The 20592-nt window shown below is 61.2% G+C and overlaps 2 protein-coding genes and 1 pseudogene across 2 annotated transcripts; 1 reads left to right on the top strand and 2 right to left on the bottom strand.

The window, feature by feature from the left end:
- The first annotated feature begins 1122 nt into the window (after positions 1 to 1122).
- On the top strand, positions 1123 to 4555 carry LOC117438884 (serine incorporator 4-like; annotated as a pseudogene).
- A 1980-nt stretch (positions 4556 to 6535) lies between these two features.
- On the bottom strand, positions 6536 to 7126 carry LOC117438885 (small EDRK-rich factor 2-like). The gene is given in 4 exon segments (XM_034074275.1): positions 6536 to 6719; positions 6795 to 6846; positions 6849 to 6902; positions 7086 to 7126. Coding segments are annotated over 4 exon segments (177 nt in total). The 5' UTR covers positions 7093 to 7126; the 3' UTR covers positions 6536 to 6655.
- Positions 7127 to 11366: 4240 nt separating this feature from the next.
- On the bottom strand, positions 11367 to 19665 carry LOC101881277 (protein disulfide-isomerase A3). Its single transcript, XM_034074274.1, is given in 15 exon segments — positions 11367 to 11764; positions 11998 to 12055; positions 12565 to 12644; positions 13368 to 13496; positions 14367 to 14475; positions 14993 to 15175; positions 15659 to 15784; positions 16265 to 16381; positions 16581 to 16710; positions 17556 to 17663; positions 18081 to 18198; positions 19113 to 19129; positions 19132 to 19190; positions 19498 to 19599; positions 19601 to 19665. Coding segments are annotated over 15 exon segments (1506 nt in total). The 5' UTR covers positions 19651 to 19665; the 3' UTR covers positions 11367 to 11644.
- Between the last annotated feature and the right edge of the window lie 927 nt (positions 19666 to 20592).

Genomic DNA, 20592 nt, shown 5'->3' with positions numbered 1-20592 from the left:
GCGGCAGGCACCGGGGCGGGCTCGTCCCGCGCCCATCCCGGTCCCGGTCCGCACCGTCTCCAGGTTGGAGCTCTGGATCTCCTTCTCCTCCGCGTAGTCCGTGACTCGCTCCAGGTCTGCGGCTCCGCTGTCGTGTTTCCGCGGCTTCTCTGCCGCGCGCCCTCCGGCTCCATCGCCGCCGCCGCCGCCGCCGTTCGGCTCCGTCTCCAGCTCCAGCTCCACATCGCCCTCCGCCGCCATGCCGCCGGCGCCCTTCCTCTCACGTGACCACGCCGCCGGGAGCCTGCTTCCGGTCACGTGCGGCGCCGGAAGCAGCGGGTGATGGCCGCGGGGTTCCTCCGCTCCCCCCCCTCCGGTGTCCTCCCGGGGGGGCGGGGCCCGGGGCTGGCGGAGGGGGGGGGAGGGGCCGGGGGGCGGGGCCCCGGGGAGGGGCGGGGGCAGCGGATGGAGCAGCGGGATCCGCCCCCCCCCGGCCCGGGCTGAGCCTCGAGCTGGGCACGGAGCCGCCTCCCGCTGCCCGCAGGGAATGGGGACGAGCACGGAGCCGTGCGCTGGGATCGCGCTGAGCCCGAGCAGCACCGGGCGCCCACGGAACCGCTCCCACTGCCGTGCATGGGCACGGAGAGCCCGGGGGCGGCAAAAGCAGAACACGTCCGTGGTGACATGAGGACACTGTAACCGTGAAGTGAAAGCCGGTGGTGCTGCAGGGGCCGTGGCGCATCCCTCCGCACACGGGTGCCCGGCCGGGCTCCAACAGCCACAGCCCTTCCTTTGCCTGCGGCCTCCCGGCCGAGGAAGCCGCTGTGTCACCGGGCGTCCCTGTGGCCTCGGGGGCAGCGCTCCCGGTGCCGTCCCCTGCAGCCTCCTCCCTGCGGAGACAACGGGCAGAGGGAGAGCCCCGAGGCTGCAGCCGCAGCCGTGCCCCGGCCCAGGCTGGCGGTGACGAGGCCAGGGCCCATGGCCCCATGGCTCCATGTCCGGGGGTCACAGCCGGCTCTGGCCGGGCCCGCAGCCCCCGGCAGCGGCTGCCCGGCGGCAGCAGCGAGCAGATGGCTGGGCGGGCAGAGCACACAATCCCCTTAATCCCATGAGGGCAGCGGGGCCCAGCAGAGCCGGGCGGGCATGGCGGGGACACGGGCACGGGGCCGCATCCTGCACTCACTGCTCTGCCAGGTGGGACAAGGGGACGGTCGGGGCTGGGCGGGGGGGGCTGGGGCGCGGGGAGCAGCTCTGGGGTCCCCACTGACCGTGTGCACCCTCAGCTGTGCTGTGGTTGTGGCTGCAGCCCCTGCCGCGGGCTCCGGGTGTCACGAGCACCCGCGTCCTCTACACCCTCCTGCACGTCCTGGCCTCCACCGTGTGCTGCCTCATGCTGTCCCGCACCGTGGCACAAGCCCTCAGGGAGAAGGTGAGGCTGGGGCTGGGGTAACACCTGGGGTGCAGGGGGTCCCAGGGCTGCCAGGGTGCTGGGATGCCAGGTACCCAGGGGCACAAGGGGTCTCGGGAGCACTGGGGGTGCGGGGAGTCAGGAGTACTGGGATATTGAGAACACTGGGGGTAACAGGGCTGCTGGGAGTGCCAAGGGGAAGGGGTGCCAGGGTTACTGGAGATGCAGGACTTCTGCAGCATGCTGGAGATGACAGGTCCCAAGAGGTACTGGGGATGAAGAAGGTACTGGTAACGCCAGGGATGTCAGTCCAGGGTGCGGGTGCCGGTCCTGCCAGCCTCCCTGTCCTGTGCCTGCAGGTGCCCTTCGCGGTGGTGCTGTGCCAACACCTGCCCGGGGGCATGGACTGTGAGCAGCTGGTGGGCTCCTCGGCCGTGTACCGGGTCTGCTTTGGCACTGCCTGCTTCCACCTGGCGCAGGCTGCCCTGCTGCTCAACGTGCGCTCCAGCGCCGGCTGCCGCGCGGGCTCCACAATGGGTACGGGCACAGCGCAGGGGTCGGGCGCTGCCAGGCTCCCCATGCCCCTGACGCTCTCTGCCTGCAGGTTCTGGCTGCTGAAGATGCTGGTGCTGCTGGGGCTCTGTGCTGCCAGCTTCTTCATCCCTGAGGACGGCTTCATCCAAGGTGCGTCCCATGCTGTGCCCAAGCTGACAGCCCATGCCCTGTGCAGGGGCCCTGTGCTAGCCCAGCTCTGCCCTCTGCCCCCAGCCTGGCACTACACCGGCGTCTGTGGGGGTTTCGCCTTCATCCTCATCCAGCTGGTGCTGATCACGGCCTTCGCACACACCTGGAACAAGAACTGGTGAGTGCCGGGGGCTGGGGGGGGCATGGGACCCCTGCTGCCTCTCACCCCCTGTCCCGCAGGCTGACGGGCGCTGCACAGGACAAGCGCTGGTACCTGGCGGTGCTGCTGGCCACAGCCGCCTTCTACACCCTCGCCTCCGCCGCCTTCTCCTTCCTCTACAAGTACTACACGCACCCAGCCGCCTGCCACCTCAACAAGGCACTGCTCACCGTCAATGGCAGCCTCTGTGGCATCATGTCCTTCATCTCCATCACACCCTGTGTGCGGCTCAGTGAGTATGGCATGGCACAGCATTGGCACGGCATGGCGGCAGGCCTGGCTGCATCCCCTTTGCCTGTGGCTGTGGGCTCCCAGCTCAGGGCCAGCACTTGGGCACCTGGGGAAGACACAGCTCCCGTCATGCACCTTGATGTGGGGGCTCCCAGGGTCCATGTGGGGCCCATCCGGCAGCTCATGGCTCTCCGGTGACACCCTGACCCCTCCTTGCAGAGCAGCCGCGCTCGGGGCTGCTGCAGTCCTCCATCATCAGCTGCTATGTGATGTACCTCACCTTCTCTGCACTGTCCAGCCGTCCCCCCGAGAGAGGTGGGTGCTCCTGCCCGCTGCAGGAACCCGGTGCTGGGGGAGCACCCATCTCACCTGCACCTCCCCAGTGCTCTACAAAGGGCAGAACCTCACCGTCTGCTTCCCGGGCCTGCGGCAGGACGAGCTGCAGACAGAGGACACCACAGTTGCCATCCTGGGGGCTGCCATCATGTACGCCTGTGTGCTCTTTGCATGGTGCGTGTGCCCGCGGTGTGTGCTCACAGCAGGCACAGCTCTCCTGTAGCTGTGTTGGGTCCATGGGGCAGGCTGGGGTCCTGGCACAGGGTGCTGGGTGCCCGTGTTATGATTTCTGCCTGTCTCCTGGGCACAGTAATGAAGCCTCCTACCTTGCTGAGGTCTTTGGACCCCTCTGGATGGTCAAAGTCTACAGCTTCGAGTTCAAAGTGAGTAAAGTGGGATGCTGCCCCCCCAGCTGAGCCTTGTGTCCTCCTGCTGCCCCAGGCCCCCATCACAGCCCTGGGACAGGTTCATCCAGCCAAGCACGGGGGTGCCCATGGTGCATCCCTGCCTGCACCAGCACCTCACCAGCAGCCCCAGTGCCAGGCAGGGCTGATCCAGTGCCAGGGCTCAGCAGCAGTTGCCACCACACTGCTCTCTCTGCAGAAACCCTCCTGTTGCTTCTGCTGCCCTGAGAAGATGGAGGAGGAGCTGAGAGGTGGGTGCAGGGGGTTGCTGGAGGGAGGGCAGAGCCTGAGGCTGCAGGAGCCACCGTGGCCTGGTGCTCTCCCAGGCACCGAGCAGACGTGTGAACAAGCAGAGGAGCCTGCCAGGGAACAGTGCATCATCCAGGATGAGAGGGACAAGGTGGTCTACAGCTACTCAGCCTTCCACTTCGTCTTCTTCCTCGCCTCGCTCTATGTCATGATGACCCTCACCAACTGGTTCAGGTACATCCCCTGCTCCTGCCCAGCTCTTCTTGCTCTTGCTCCCCTTCCCTCTTGTTCATGCAGCCCTGCCAGCACTGTCACCCCCAGCATCACCACCCTGCAGTGCCATCACCCTGCCAGCTCTGACCCACACCCATATGAGCTCAGGCTGCAATGGTTCACTCCTCTCCATCCCTCTGCTCCGGGTTGTGCCATCACCGAGCCGGTGCCTGCTGGGAAGCGCCCAGCTCTGCACCCACAGACCAGCACCACGTCAAACAACAGCAGCCTTGCGCTGCAGGGAGTCAGGCTGGGGTCTGCAGGGCCAGGGGGTCTGCAGGCAGGTGGGATGCGCCCAGGGCCATGTAGCTGTGGGGCCACAGGGTGACCCAGTGGCTGCAGTGGCACTGGGAGCCCCGTGCGGTGTCCATGGAGCGCCCAACGCCTGCACTGTCCCCCCAGCTACGAGAACGCGGTGCTGGAGACAACCTTCACACACGGCAGCTGGTCAACCTTCTGGGTGAAGGTGTCCTCGTGCTGGGTGGGCCTGTGTCCTGCTCTACCTGTGGCTGCTGCTGAGCCCCTTCTGCCTCGGCAGCCCCCCCCGGCAGCGGCGCAGCAGCCCAGCCCTGCGCGTCCTGCGGCGCCGCCGCGCTCCACAGCGCATCAGTGTCTCCACATAGCCCTGCGGGGATGGACTGAGCCCAGCCCCGGGGTCCCTGCTGGGCCCTGGCCCCCCGGTCCCTCACGGCCCAAGGGGACACGGGAGGCGGCTGCTCCCAGGACACGGGTCCTGTGCTGCACTGGTGGTGGGTGCTCAGCCCGGGCACTGCCGGGCTCCCTCCTGCTGCAGCAGCTGCCCTGAGCTGGGGCTCTGCCCCGGCCAGCCCCACATCCCTGCTCCCCCCACAGTGTGCTCAGTGTATACAGCTCCTTGAGTACATTTTGATAGAAAACTGAATCTGTGCAGTCTGCCCCCAGCACCAGCCCTGCCCATGCAGCAACAGCAACCAAGGCACTTTTGAGGCAGCTCTACTGGAGGGGTGCACAGTCCTGGGGGTGGCAGGGCCAGGAGCACTGGGGGTACTGGTTCAGGTACCAGGAGCTGGGGCATCAGGGGAGCCCAGCCAAAGTGTGCAGTACTGGCTCCAGGCCCATGTGGCAAATACAGTGGGGTGGTTCCACGGGAACCAGTGTCACCCAAGGAGCCCTGCACTGCAGTGGAGGCTGGTGCAGGATGGGCACTAACACCTGCAGCCAGGGCTCACACCAGCCCGAGCCCACTGGCCTGCAGCAGCCAGCACAGTCCCACAGGAGGTGATGACATCACAACTTGGGGGCAATGCTCAGGTCCAGTCTAGTGTGGTGCAGACACCGTGGGGTCCACACCTGGAGCAGTGGGGGCTCCCACTTGCACTCTGCCCAGGAGGTGCTGGGACCCACACGGGGCTCAGGGACAGATGCCAGGCAGGGAGACCCATGCAGCCCCTGTGCCAGCCAAGGGGACACATCCCTGGGGACTGCTTTATCCCTGCAAGGAGCATCAGGCCCTGCAGAGATGGTTGAGAACCCACAGCCCCTATGCGGGGGGCACTGGCCACAAGTGAGGGATGGAGGGTGCAGAGGCAGCCTCGGCTGCAGCCATCCCCTCTGAGCACTGCCCTCAGCACAGGACTCGGGGGGTGGCTCCTCTCACCACCCACTCCAGACACAGCACCTGGGAGGATGGAGGTCTGGGCTACAGTGACACCAGTACGGACACAGCCTCCTGCTCAGCAGCACAAGACTCCCAGGGCAGCCAGGTGAAGGATCTGCAGCTGGGCTGGGGACACGGACACAGCTCTGCTCGCTGGCAGCTCCTGCTCTGGGGCTCCTCACACAGCATCTGCCACCCAGCAGGGCCCCAGCCACCCAAGAGGTGAGGCAGAGGGACCCTGCAGCTCTGTCAGCTGCTTCAGCAGGAGGAAGCTTCCTGCCCTTGCACCAGAGGTAACCGGTAACTCCCCATCCGGTTCCAAGGCCCAGGCTGGGGGCAGGGGAGCCCATCACCACTCATCTCACCAGGGGTGTGGGAAGGAGGAATCCACACCCCCGTGTCCCATGGTGCTGGCAGGGGACTGGGGCACCCGCAGTCCAGCTCCCTGCTGCACCGCTGCAAGAACCAGGTCAGAGGAGACATCTTGAGCACCCTTGCCCCAGCCAATGCAGAGGCACAGGAGCAGCTTCTGGTGTCCCTCCCGGCAGTGGTGGGCTTCCAGATAAAGCATCTGCTGGTATATGGGGAATAAACTGCATCTGCTGCTGGCCCTGCAGGCAAGTGAAGAGGATGGTAAAGCAAAGCAAGGTCCACAGCACTGCACTGGACCTCAGTATCCTCCCGCGGCAGCTCCACACTGCAGCTGCACAGGAGACGAGCTGGCTACCGGCTCTGTAGCCCCTCCTGGACAATCCCTGCTCCGACTGCAGCTCCCCCTGTGCCAGGCTCAGCTGTGACGCCCCTGGCCCCAGCCCCACATCACCCCACACCTCCTTCCCCACCACAGCACATCCTCTGCAGCACAATCCTGCCCTGCTCCCATTCCCCCACCTCCCTCTGCCCTCCGGGGATGTCCGCAGCTCTCCCCGGCCTAGGCCCGGCCCCATCTTTGTTCCTCACCCCCAGATGCAGCTGCTCCGCTCCACAGCTGCCGCTCCCGGTCCATCCCCGCTCCGCACCAGCGCCAACGCTCCCTCCGGGTGGGGGGGGCAGCACCGGAGCCCTCTCCCGCTCCCAGCCCCCCCGCCCGGGCGCACGGAGGGAGGACACGGGGCCTGCAGGGCTCCACGAGCTACTTTAATAGGAGGCAGGCCCAAGGTGGGCGCAGGGAGAGCCGGGGCGGCGCGGCCCCGGGGCTGCGCTGGGCATCCTGCTGCTGCCGGCCCGGCCGCGGCCTACTTGGTGCCCTCCTTCTTCTCGTCGGCCTTCTTCTGCTTCTGCTGCATGATCTCCGAGTCCCTGCGGGAGAGCGCGTTGCGGGGCTGGCACCGACAGCGGCACCGGGGGAGCGGGGAGGTGCGGTGCGGTGCTCACCTCTGCTTGCGGGCGGCGGCCGAGAGCCCGTCGTCCCGCCGCTTGCCCTTGCCGAGTCGCTCTGCTTCTTCAGGTTCTTCTGCCGCGCCAGTTCGCGCTGGTTCCCGCCTGCGACGGCGCCGCCGCCTCAGCGCGGCCCGGCCCGGCCCCGGGGCCTACCGCGGACCCCACGGCCCAGCCCGCGCCCCGGCCACGGCACCGCCCTCCCCGCGTCCCCCGCGGCGGTCCCGGCCCGCAGGACAGGCCCCGGCTGCGCGGCCCCGGCCCGGCCCCGGCTCGTCCCGCACTCACGGGTCATGGCTCCGCTGCCGCCCTCCCTCCGCTCCGCCGCCACGTCCGCACCAACCCCCCCTGCGCCCCACCCCGCGCCCCCCTTTAAAGGAGCGGCACAGCCAATAGCCGCGCTGAGCCCGCCCCCGCCCCCGTTCTATTGGCCAGCGGCTCCAGCCAGGCCCCGCCTGATTGGCCGCGGGCTACGGCTGCCAGGCTGCCGTCGGGGGCGAAAAAGGCGGAAGCCGAAGCGCAGGCGCCGGAGCTGCGCCCACGCGCCAGTGGGCGGTGCCTGAGGGGACACGCCCATTCGTGGCGCAACGGAGGGGGCGTGGCCTCGCCGACGGGGGCGTGGCCTCGCCGGACTGGGGGCGGGCGCTGTCCGCTCAGGTCCCTCCGCTGTTCCCGGTTCTCCGCCTCTCCTCCGCTCCCGGCGGGGCCGCTCCTCAGGACGGGCTCTGCTCAGGCCGCTCCTTCCGCCGCGGGCGGGGCCGGGTCCCTGCGGGGCGGGAGCCGTGAGCGCCATGGCGCCGAGCGGCCTCCGGCCCCCGACCCTCCCGCGGGCAGGCCCCATCCGACGGCGCGGCCGCGCACCCGGAGCTCGGCGGCGTCGGGCCGGGGGGTGGCTCCTGTGGGGCGGCGGGGCCCGGGACGCTCCGGCGCTTCACCAGCCGCGACAGCTCCGCGTGGACAACCTGCGGGCGGCAGAGCGGCTGCGGCGGCCGAGGCTGCGGAGGGACCCCCGCCGGTCCCGCTGGGCCCCGAGCAGCGCTCCCCGCCCGGACAGACCTCGTTGGCAGGGTCCAGCTCCAGGGCTCTCCTCAGAACCAACGCGGCCTCCGCGTCCCGGCCCTGCTGCGCCAGCAGCTGCGAGGAGGGAGAAGAGAGGAGCGGGGGGGTAACGGGCGGCCGGGCAGGGGTCGGCCCGGGGCCGCCCGGGGCTCACCTGCCCTCGCCGCAGCAGGGCCCGGCCGTTGTCCGGGCTGATGCTCAGCGCCGCCTCGCAGGCCGCCAGCGCCTCCTCCACCCGCTGCAGCTTCAGCTCCGCGGCCGCGCAGTTGTTTGAAGCACTTGACGCGCTGCTCCCGCAGCTCCTCTTCCTCGTGCGGCCCGGGGGGGGCCTGCGGAGGGAGAGGTCTCAGCGCCCCGCGGGCCGCACCCCGGTGTACCCGTCCCGTCCGCTCTCACCGGCGGCGGGGCCGTCCAGGGCGCTCAGCGCCAGGCGGTAGGAGCGCAGGCGCGGCCGGGAAGTCGCCCGCGTGAAGTGGAAGTTGCCCCGTTCCCTGCGCTGCGCTCCCAGGCGCAGGCGGGCAGCGGGCGGCAGCGGCTGCTGCTCGAGGGCCGTCCCGCACCTCCAGCAGTGTCACCTCGAACAGCAGCGGCGCCTCGGGCGGCACGTCGGGCTCCCTGCGGGTACAGCACCGGCTGCCCGTGCCCAGCCCCTGCTCGCCCCCGATCCTACCGCCCTTCCCGCACCGCTGCCCGCCCCGGCTCTGCCCTGCCGGGTCCCCCTGCCCGTCCTACCTTCCGGGGCGGCCGTAGCCGTAGGGGAAGGCGTCGAGGAAGAAGGCCAACTTCCCCGGGCTGCATGGTGGGGACGCCCAGCTCTAGCGCCTGCGGATGCAGGCACGGCGGAGCTGACCGGGCGTGCCGCTGGGCAGCGCTCGGCCCGCACCGCGCCCTGGCCGGGGCTGCACCTGCACGACGTCGCCGTAGCCCGGCACGAAGGTGAGCCGCGGGTCCCGCTCCACCAGCGCTCCGTCCTCCAGCGCGCCCAGCACCTTCACCGACACCTCCTGCCCCGGCCGCGGCCGCAGCCCGTCCTGCCCGTCCCTCACCACGCGCTTCCGCAGCAGCCGGTCCCTTGCGGGAGGCGGCGGGGGCCCCTGACACCTGCCCCGGGACCCCCGGGGCCGGCACCCCCGGCCCGGCTCTGCGGCCGCTTACCCGTCAGGTCGCTCCAGCCGTCGGCCGCGAAGAGCGGCCCGAAGCCGCCGGGGCCTGGGGTCACCAGAGCCTCCAGCCGCCGGTAGAAAACCTGCTCCTCCTCGTGCACTGACGGCAGCGCGATGGCGGTGGGGGGCAGACGGAACCGCACCCGCCTGCCCCGGCCGGGCCCCCGCTGCCCTCTGCCGGTCCCCACCTCCCTCTCTGGGGAGTCGCCGGGAGAGGGGTCCCGGCATCCCTGCTCTCTGCTCCTTCCGCCTCTATGAGCCGGGCTCTGGCCGTGCCGCCCCAGGGCTCGGCGCCCGGTGCCCGTGGCCCTCAGCCCCCACCGGGCGCGCCGCTGCCGGCCCTGTCACACGGTGAATGCACGGGGCCGCCGGGGCCGCCGCCGAGCGCATCCCTCCTCGGAATTAACGCTGGGAAGCGGCTCAGGGGATTAGCCCGGGCCGGGGGCAAAAATAGCTGGGTCAGGCCGAGCCCCACCGCGAGGCTCCCGGCGCCGAGGTCCCGCACACCGGGACTGCGGGCCCGGGCCCCGGCTCAGCCTCCTGCGCTTTGCGGCTCTCGGTGGCGGTTGCGGGTGGGACTGAGCTGGCAGGGGGACTGGAGAACCGCCTGCAGGTGGGGACTCAGTGCCTGGTGCTGCTACAGGGGCTACCGGAGCCCGTGATCGCCTTCCAGGGCAGCCACGGGGTGAGTGGGGAGACGGGCAAGGACCAGGGAGCCCAAGGGTGACATGGTGCAGGGGATCCAGGAGCCCGGGGCAGCTACAGGGAAACCAGGGGGGCAGGGGATGAGCACACTGGGGGCCTGAGGAGATAGGAGGGCTGGGCCAGCCTGGCTGGAGGCAGTGTCTTCTCCCAGGTTAGGGCCAGCCTGGACACCCTGGGCAGCATCCAGATCACAGCCTCTGCTGAACGAGTACAAACTGTGCCAGTGAAGGAACCCCACAGCAGAGCTGCTGTTGAGCCAGCCTCAGCTGTACCTGTTAGTGGGGTGCTGTGGGTGGCACTGGCCTGAATGACAGTGGCTGCCAAGCCTCTGCTCCCTGCCAGGCTGGGGTTTGATGGCTGCAGGGCACTGCTCTACACCTGGGACCACAATCACTGCTTCGTCCAGGACCAGCTGGCCCTAAGATGTGGTGGCCACTGCTCACCACGGCCAGGGCAGCAGCTCCGTACATCTGGGAGTCTCGGGGTGTACCAGTGAGCAGGAGGCAGCAGCAGCACTGGGCAGCTGCCATGACCCCTGTCCCATCAGCAGGGACTGATCCCATGCTGTCATCTTGTGTCTGCAGGCAAAGGTGTCCGGGCTCCTGAGAAGGCTGGTGTGACCATCCTGACAGGGAAGGGCTCTGGCTGCCATGTCCCCCAGAGCAGGAGTCACAGGCTTGGGGCAGCCAACCCCAGGGCTTCCCTTCAGAGCTGGTCCACATCTTTTCCCCACATCTCTTGCCAAAAGTGATGATGTTTGCCTAGTTAAGCTACAAAAGCTTCCTTAGATGCCCATTTCTCCTCAATTGATGCCCAGTTAGCTTCACTTTAACTGCAGCACATGGTTCTGGGACAGAGCACTCACAAGCTGGAGCAGAGTATGATGGTAGATGTGGTTTAAGTACCCTTGTACTGCAGAGCTACTGTAGACAGAACAGTGTGTTAAGTGCTGTAGGTTCTACTGTACCTGGAGAATTCCAGCAGCACTAACTGGTACACAGGCTTTGGAGCTGTGGGGGAGGAACACGCAGAGGAAGCAAGCACTGGCTCTTGCCATGGTAACTGCTGCAGCATGGCAGGGCTCTGTGAGGCTGCTGGTCCTCACTTTCAACTCCCAGCACAAGATGGAGCAAGAACAGCCTCACTGCTCACTCACAGCCCAGTGAGCACATCCTGGGTGGGAAGAACCAAGCACTGAGCACACCCCACCATGGTCAGTCACAGCCCACACCAGACTGCAGCACAGCATCCAAGTCCTCTCCCTCCTGGAGAGCACCAGGTACCAGCCTGCACTCCAAGAGAAGCAGTGATCCTGTAATGAGCCACTCCTAACCACACCACAACCCATTGGCTGTGAGATACCCTCGGCCCTGGCCCTACCTGCACTTGGGTAGTTAGTAGCATCCCACTACACTTGGCTACTTTCACACCAGGTTAAAAGCACCCTGGGACAGCTGCTGCTGGTACCACATTCTGGAAGGATTGACGTTAACTGAGGAAGAACAAGCTCAAGGCAGAACTGCATATCCAGAAGCAGACTTCTAAAGGCTCAGTGAAGGAAACAGACACACAGGGGAGGCTGCTGCCCATGAGGAGCAGAGCCTGGTTTAGGTGGGCAGGGCTCTGTGGGACTGGGACACTCGGTCCTAAGGGGTCATTTTTATTGTTTCACTTCTCCAAATGTACAAAAACAAAAATTAGAAAATGAGCCTCCCCCCACCCCTCCCACAGCACAGCCCAGGCTGGAGCAGCAGCAGCGCAGCCAAGAGGCGGCAGGAAATGAAACACAACTACATACAGCAGCTGGGGCTCCTCGGCCCACATGGTCACTGACCCTCCACAACCCAGACTGGCCCCAGTCTGCCCAGTGCTTCCCCAATTCGCACACCGCTCATCCCAACAAGATGGCGAGTGGGTACTTTACAAATCCTCCTTCACCTTCTTCTTGGACTTCTTGGGTTTCTCTTCCTCCTGCAGCACAGGAGTGTTGGTTGCCTCCCGCTTCAAGTAGCTGATGAAGTCACTCACTTCTCTGCCACCCTGCAGAAAGCACAAGACAATGAAGCAGAGGCTCCCTGGGGGCTTCTCCTTTGCTACAGAAGAGTGCAGCTGCAGGGGAGGAGAGGGCAGCAGAGCTCTCCTGTGGGTCTGCAGCAGGCACCACACAGAGGTGCTGCTGGCTGCAGAGTGGCACCTGCAGCTCCAGAAAGGCCCAGCATCACCTCAGCACCTGGATGCTATTTCGCTTCTTCACAAAGCAGCAAAATACTCACCTCATACTTCTTTGGATTCTGCTTCTTGCCAGCTGGAGCAAAATAGATGGTGGGGAAGCTGCGGAGAGAGAAGAGACACTTGAGACCCGTGACAAGCTCTGCTGTCTTTCAGACCAGCAGGCAAGCCCCCACAGCAGGGACTCACCCCCTGCACTCCCCTGGTTTAACAGCTCAGCACCATACCTAGCAGTGTGGCCCCCAAGAGCCTGGCCATGGCTGCAGAACAGGCTGAGCTCAGCCCTGTCCATGTCTGCCACCTAAACTGTTTCCAGGAAACCCAGCCCAGTATCATTTTTAGACTGCCAAATACAGAATCACAGCAGACTGAAAAGCAGCAAGACAGGCCTCCAGGCACAGCCAGGACACCAGAACAATCCCACAGAAGCAGAGGGATGGATGTCCTTCATTTTCACTGTGTTTCTTCACACTAAGTGAACATCTTGCAATTCAATGCCCATTGCCCACCCCATCCTCCTGAGACTCCTTCAGCTCCCCTGTTGAGGTTGCGGGTCAGAGACAGAAGCATGCAGACATTCACTGACATGGTGTAGCAACAGTAAGACCTACCCTCTGACTTCATAGGGAGAAGGCACATCATTGGCTGTAGCATCCATTTTGGCAATGACAATATTGGGGTCTTTGCTGAGCTGTTGGTAGAAAAAGCTTATCAGTAACCAATCCATAGCAGTTAACACCAGAACTCGGCAACCAACATCACCTGAGATAGCTGTGTTGGAAGACAGTGCACACAGCATGCTAACAGGTGAGCAGATTTCTGCTGAGCAGTTTATTACTTCTGCCTCAACAGGAATAGAGGGAACAAAGTCCCTCCTCAGCCAGCTGGATGCAACACACACATCCCAGTGCTCCCTGCTGAACTGGGCTGCTACAGCTTCTGGAGAACCCCAGAGCAACTGCTCCCTTCATGCTGCAGGGCAGCGGTGAGGATGTGCAGAGCTCAGGAAGGAGGTGCCTGGCAGATACCAAAAAGCTGGTCAGATATGGAAGAACAATTTACTCATTCCACTCGTGCAAGTGTGCAGGGCAGTGTTATCCTTCACCAGATGGGAGACTGTGAATCATGAAGAGGGAAAGACCCAAGAAGGATCTTTGGCAATCAAGGACATTCACTGAATCAATGAATATTTCTGTGCCACAGCAAAGGACATTGGCTAAACCTACTAGTGTGGTTGCTACCACGCTCCAGATCCTGCCAATGTAGTTGTGCACCCGCAGGAGATGCCCAAACTCACAGTCCTCAGGAAAGCACAACTATGCCTCACTACACAAACGGTAGACAGACAGAACCTGCAGGATTGTTTAGTGTTGCAAAATTCTCTTGTGTGTTTGCAACAGAGCCCCAAACTTACCTTCTCCCCCAGTTCTTTGTATTTGGGCTCCAGATTCTTGCAATGGCCACACCAGGGTGCATAAAACTCTATCAGGACATCTTTGTCTTCTGCATTAACAATTTCATCAAAGTTCTCAGCAACCACCACCTAGTAACATTTGATTACACAAGTTAGGGTTTCTTCCAAGTTAAAAGTGAGGCTGTAACAGGACATGCTCCATACCCTCTGCCAAGAAAGCCTGGCCCTCCCACAGGACAAGTCATGCTGCACCTACACAGCAGGCAGCAAAGTGACCAAACACTCATCTCTTCACCAAGTTGCAGCATCCCAGCTTGCAGGTAAAAACCTGTCACAAGGCATCAGCACCACTTGCAAGTGAGGTTTGCATCTGGTATTCTCCAAGATGAGGACAAAATCATTTTTTGAATCCCAGCAAATTGCAGGCTGAGGACTCAGTTTGGGAAGACTGGCTGGGTCCATCTCTCCCCACACAAACAGTGACTTCCACCCCTGGTTAAGGCCCTCATCAGAAACCCAGGCTATAGAATGCTTCCATGCAGGGCAAAACTTATGTGACGAATGAAAGGCAGGAGTTATACTGCTCCCCAGTAACGAGATGAACATGTAACTCCTTAGAAATAGTGCTGTCACAACCAAGTTGAGGCTGTGCCATGAGGGAGCACAAGCCAAGACAGCAAGCCCTGGCCTAATCCCTGTAAATCTGGATGATCCTGTACTTGTAGAGCACATCACTAGTGTGATCAAACAGCAGTTACTACACCGAGAGAATAAAATTGAATCAAAACTGCAAAGCTGCATTTCTCCCTTTGGCTCAGAAAACTGCAATACAACAAGGGAGCTAAGTCCTCCTCCAGCTAGCATGGCAGAGGCTGCCGAAGGTGCCATGACACAGTACCTGCAGCATCAGACACACTGGCATATGAACAGAATCTTGCTGCTAAACACGGCTTCTACAGCCACTGGTAGGAGCTTTGCTATGCCTGATGCAGCACTCACCTTCACGGGGCCATCATTGCTTTCAGGGACTGGCTCTGATTTCAGATACTTTTTCAAGTTTCCATCAAAGTAATCCTGCAGAAATCTCTCCAGAGCCTTTCCATCACGGCTGAAAGTGAAGCGACATTTACAGCCATCAGCACACAAACAGGAGGGGAAAGCTTTCAAGGCTGATTTAAGCTCCTTCCACCCACAGAACATATGTCACCTGCATCTCCAGCAGCACCAGTCTGAGGTTGGCTTAAAGACCCCAGAACAAGTGCAAAGATGTCCTTAAAGAGTTTTGGCAAGAGGCTGGGTACTCATACCATTTGAAGTTTTAGGCCTTCAAGTAGCTTTAAGTTTCTTTTTTTTTCAAGAAGAAAGGTGTAACTATTCCCTCTGCATCTCAGTTACTAACCAGACACATAAATATCAAGTTAAATTCTATCTTTATACAACAGGAGGGGCTGCCAACTCTAAAGGACAGGAAAACATAGGAGAGGACTCATTTTGACCCAGCAATCACTTCTTCCAGCTGGAGCATCCAGCTTTCCCATTTCCTCCCAGCTAACAGATCTGGCCTGATCAGAGAGCTTCAGACCAAAGTGCACCAAGCGAGAGGCAACTCTCAGCTCAAGCCTTACGAGAACTCTTCCTGCATGACATATTTCTCTCCTTTGGCAGTCCTGATGGCGACAACCGGCGCATCCCCTGTGCTGCTGTCCAGGCCGAACTCAGACAGCTCATGGCTGAAGGTTTTGCGACTGGCAACAGCAAAGGACAGTTTGTGGCCAGCATCTAAGAATTTCTTTGCAATCATCATAACTCTGAGGAGAAAAAAAAAACATAAACCACAAAACAAAGAATTATTCCTTGAAACATTTTCTTCACACGACATATGACCCTTCAAGTTGAAGTGCACAATGGACAAGGAATTCAATTACATGATGTGCTTTGCATAGGCAAGTACTAAAGAAATGGTGTAGAGAAGCAGAAAACTAAGCCTATGTCTGCAGTGAACAGGGCCTGCTTCATCCTCCACCCCTTTCAGCACGTCCACCAGGGTCACAGACACTGGGGAACTCAAAGAATAGAATCCCACACAGCACCAGTGAGGAAGTTTATATTTGAGGTCTAAGGACTAAGGATTCAAAAGCAAGCAGGAGGCGGTTCAAACAATACACACATTGCAGGCAGCAGCCACCACAATGATTCTGATCAGAAACTCAGCTGGAAGCTTCCTGGGACAATCGGAGGAGCTGTCAGCTGAGCTACAGAACAAGTGAGGCCAAGTAACCCCCTGCCGCTACCTGTTCCGCCAGTAGTTGGAGCCCTTTGCGTTCTTCTCATAGTCCACATCATAGTAAGCCACCAACAAGTCCTTGCCCTGGATCAAGTCTTTGTTGTCTTCAGTCATGTGTGGGCAGATGCCAAAGCTATCAAATGAAACAGGAGAGCAGCTTCAGTTTCACTGCCCAGAACCCATCACCTCCAGCAACAGCCTTGATGCAGCCCACTCTTGTTTCCCCACCCAAAACATTAAATGCCAGTTATCAATAAGAGCTAAGGATGAAACACTGTGCTCCTTCATGTACTATGTTATTCTAAGTCAAATCTCCATCTATAGCCACAACCTCAATGGATGTATCTGACCTCAGTAAGTCCAAGGCTGGCGTACTTCTCAGGAAGTTCAGGTTCTAAACAGACGTGTGGTGGTTAGAATATGGACAGTAAATGCTAACAGCCATGCCAGGATTTCCAGCAAGGTGGACCCCAAAGGTAACAGAGTGGGCCAGACAGCTCTTCTGGACACTGAGCAGGAAGCGGTAGCAGTGCCCGCTAGAGAAAACAAGTTCTGACAGGATCAAAGCTAACTGGGTCCAGTCTACCACATTCTCTAGTGAGGAATCACTCACATGTTCTCCTGGATGAATTTCTTGATCTTTCCAGTGGTGATTTTGTCTTCTGTGTACTTGATGGAGCTGTCCTCAAACTTGTTTGCCAGGCGTGGAGGACGGAATAAGACTATACCCCTGAGGGGAGGCAGGTAGAATGAATTAGTTTAGGCCTCCCTGTCAGACCCTTCCCATTATTCAGACAGGCTACACTGAGAAACAAAAAACCTACCATAACAAGCAATGGGGAAGTTATGTTCAGAAAGTGAATCCAGATAACAAATGAGTTCTTTCCAAATATGTCAATAACAAGAAATCTTTGTGTTAAGCAACTTACTCTCCATCTTCCTCGTACTTCTGCACCAACTGGTCCTCGCTGGTGTGTGCAAAACGGTAGTTATCCCTTAGGTTGTTGGCGGCTTTCATGAATTATGAGTAAGCATCACCAGATCCGTCTCTAAAGAAGCCTGGAGCAGAAAGACAGATGGTGAACCCCAACTGACCCAACAGCAGTCACTGTGCAGCCCTCAACATTTATCTCCACAATGCACTGAAAGATCCCTTCTGCATCAAGTCCACCAATGCATCTTCAAGGCTTCATCTTAGAAAGTTTCTCTCCTATTTTTACTGGAGCTTTTCTATACCTCTCTCCCTTCCACCAGCACAAAGTTACTTGAGAGTCTGCCCAGCTTAGTCACTGAGCCAAAGGTAGCTGTCGTGTGAGCTCTAAGACATCCATTTGTAGCCACACACAGTACTACTGATAACAACTGCCAAAAAGACTTCATAAAAGTAAGTTTGGAAACGCTGATATCACCTAGTTATATTCATAAGATGGCACCTGAACTGCCAGAAGGAAAGCTGCCATCACCCCTTGCAAACAATGGCTGTCACAGGTGTCACAGGACAGCACCTGAATGCACTTTCTAGCTGGCTGTTGTCAACCAGCCAAAAGAGGTCAGGGAGGCAGGCAAAATCACAGCAAAAAAGAAGAAAAGGGCTGGAAGGAAGCCCAGGAGGTCACAGAGTCCAACCTCCCGTCCAAAGCAGGAGCAGCTTCCAAGTCAGCTCTGGTTGCTCAGAGCTTTGTCTACCTGAGGTTTAAAAAAAACCTCCCAGCCTGTCTGTGAAGGTCTCAAAACCCTCTGGGCATCATCAGTCTCATGATGAAAAACCTTTTTCCTTGGCTCTGTCTGTAATGTCTCTTGCTACAGGCAGTGAAACCACCTCCCACCCTTCCACAGCCTAATCCTCAAGACATGTCCCAGAGCCAAGTATCCCCTCAGTTCAGTGCTGCACTGCAGCTACTCACCCACTACAGAAGCATCTTTATCACCAATGAATTTCTCAAATTCAGCTACAGAACTGAGAGCCACCGAAGCAGGTCCTGCCTGTTTCTTGAGATGACTGACAATCCCATCTGAAAAGAGTTCAACAGTCAGAGGTATCGATACAAACTTCCACAAGACATTCTCAAGCTCCTCAAAAGCTTGAGAAACACAAAGTTCCTTCTGCAGAATCCCCTCCCATACAATAAAATGAATTGAAGGAGCACTACCACCAGCTTCTCATTTTCTAGCATTTCCCAGGTACTGCACACCCAAGACACCAGGAGTTAAAGATAGTAAGGAAACCTTCACCTTTGCAGGAGAGCTTTAAATAATAAACATCCAGGGCTCTGCCAGCACACGGAGTCCTGGAAAGGGCAAGGAGGGGGTGTGGGGACCTTCTCTGTATCCCTCAACAGGTGCAGAATCCCTGACACAAGTCTATTATATGTGGGCCCTTCCTTCCAGCATCTCTTTGGGAAGCCAGATGCTTGCTGATGAGCTCTCACCTGCTGTCCTGGGCCCGTCATATGTTCCTGCCTCTTCTCCATCTCGAAAAATCTTTAAGGTGGGATATCCACTGACTCCATACTTATTGCAGGTGTTTGAATTTGCTGTACAGTCAACCTGAAGGAAGAGAAGCATTGCCCAGAGACCAAGCACCCAACGCACAAGAGAGCGGCTCTGCCATTGTCCACATTATCACATATGAAGTCCAGAGGTTCTGAAAGATCTCATGTGTCTTTAGCCAAGGCTGGATTCCTTTCACATGAAGCACAAGGACCCACAAAGCATCTACAAGACCCAAAAAGCCAGGTCTGACACAGCCGACTGAGAGGCTTGGGGGTACCCTTACACAGAGCCTGTTTCTGCAGTGAAGACCAGTGAAGGAGGCAGCAGGGGTGTAGTGACAGACACGGGAAAATATCTAATGAACTACTGGAGAGATGACAGAGAGACGATGGAGCTGTGTGCTTGCCAGAGCACACACAAAGAAACAAACTAGAGTAGATTCTTGTAGTAATGACAGGCTTCACAGGAATCCATCGTTCTCAGCACTGTATCAGTCCTGAAGTCCCTACAATGCCTGAACAGCCTGAGCTCAGCTGGAAGGAGGCCCTGGTGTCAGGAATCCACACCACTCCCCACAAGGGAAGACCCCAGTTTGAGAAAACTGCACAGCATTTCTGGTGGAAAAGGAGGCTCTTGGACAGCATCCTTCACTTTACAGCCCAACGGCCACCACCGTGAGGTGCAGCACAGGCCAGTGTCACACTGGGGTATGCAGCTCACAGGAGGCTTCTTCCTTCCCTTCAGGCAAGCCCCGTTTCACACGCCCGTACACACCCGTCACACTGCACACGGCGGTGGCGGCAGCTCCGCAAGGCTGAGCTTCCAGATCCTTCCCTGCTGCCTGCGCCTTCAAAGGGACGAAGGCCGGCACAGCCCGAGCCGAGACCGCACTGCAGCAGCAGTACCCCCGGTACCCGCACACCCCCCGGCCTGCGGTGCCCCCCAGGAGCTGCTCCCCGCGGCCTCACCTTCACCAGGGGCACGATCCCTTCAGCCGGGTCGCTGCAGACTCGTACTCCGGCGCCAGCCGCTTGCAGTGCCCGCACCTGAGGGGAGCCGGGGGCGGGATGAGGCCGGGGTGAGGGGGGTGAGGCCGGGGGTGAGGGGGGGTGAGGCCGGGGGTGAGGGGGGGGGTGAGGCCGGGGGTGAGGGGGGGGTGAGGCCGGGGGTGAGGGGGGGTGAGGCCGGTGATGAGGGAGGGTGAGGCCGGTGATGAGGCCGGGGGTGAGGGGGGGTGAGGCCGGAGGTGAGGCCGGGGGGGAAGGGGGGTGAGGCCGGGGATGAGGGGGGGTGAGCGCCCCAGCCTCGGCCCCCGCAGGGCCCACCCGCAGCTCCCGCCCCCCGCCCGCTCACCAGGGCGCGAAGAACTCGACGAGCACGAGCCCCGGGCGCGCGGCCAGGCCGCTCTCGAAGTCAGCATCACTGAGCTCCAGCACGTCCGAGGCGCGGGCGGTGGAGCGCCAGCAGCGGCAGCAGCAGCGCAGGCAGCGGCCGCGGGGCGGACATGGCGGCGGCGGCGGGGGGAGCTCCCTCCTCGGCGGCGGCGGAGGCTGAACAGGCACCGGGGGCCGCAGGCCGGAAGTCCCGCCCCCCGAGCCGGATCTGCCGTGTGGCAGCTCCTCATTGGCTGCCGTGGTTCGCGTCATGCCGGTCCCTGCCAATGGGCTGCCGACGCGGCTGGGCGGGGCCTGGCGCTGTGATCCCGCCTCCGTCCCGGCCGGCGGGGCCTGGGTGGGGCGCTCGCGTCCCGCACGTGCTGCTCTGCGCTGTGCTCGGGGCTCGGCCCCAGGCTCCCCCCTCCTGCTGCGGCTCCCGTTGGGTGCGGAGCGGCTCCTGCCGGGGCTCGGGCGGCAGCTCCGGGGCTCGGGCGGCAGCTCCGGGGCTCGGGCCGCAGCTGTGTGACGCTGTTCACAGCCCAGCCTGGCCCTGGCTGTCACTTGCTCCCTAAACCAGCAGCAAACGTGGCTTTGCCCCTCTTCATGCCGCAGTGCCCCATCTGCTGCTGTCTGGAGGGCGCTGCCTGGACAGGTCTCGTTCGGTGGTGTTCAGTGCCCCCCAGGCTGTGCTCCCACCCCTGCAGGCAGAGGAGAAGGCAGAGCCTCAGGTGCTGCTTGGTCTCTACATATGTCTCTCGAAGCACAGGAAGGTTTCTGCTCTGTTTCAATATCAACCGCAGCAAGACCCAACCACCCACAGAAACTCCGCTGGGCTCCATCACTGGATGCTCCACTGACAGCTTGAGGGCAGCTTGAGGGAGCATCTGCCCCGCAGCAGCAGCAGTGGCTGTGGGACACCTGCTCCCCCCAGGCACCGAGAGGCCTGGCTCTGGGAACGCGGTGGGTTACGGGCTCGGTGTCCCGGCCCCTGGACAGCTTTTCTCCGTGCGGGATGCGCGGGGTCTGTAAGAACGAATTAGTGCAGAGAGGCTGGAGCTCCCCGGAGGCTCTT

Source organism: Melopsittacus undulatus, unplaced genomic scaffold, assembly GCF_012275295.1.
Source record: "Melopsittacus undulatus isolate bMelUnd1 unplaced genomic scaffold, bMelUnd1.mat.Z mat_scaffold_767_arrow_ctg1, whole genome shotgun sequence".
Lineage (NCBI taxonomy): Eukaryota > Metazoa > Chordata > Aves > Psittaciformes > Psittaculidae > Melopsittacus > Melopsittacus undulatus.
Note: the sequence above shows the minus strand (reverse complement) of the source record. Positions and strands in the feature narration are given on the sequence as shown.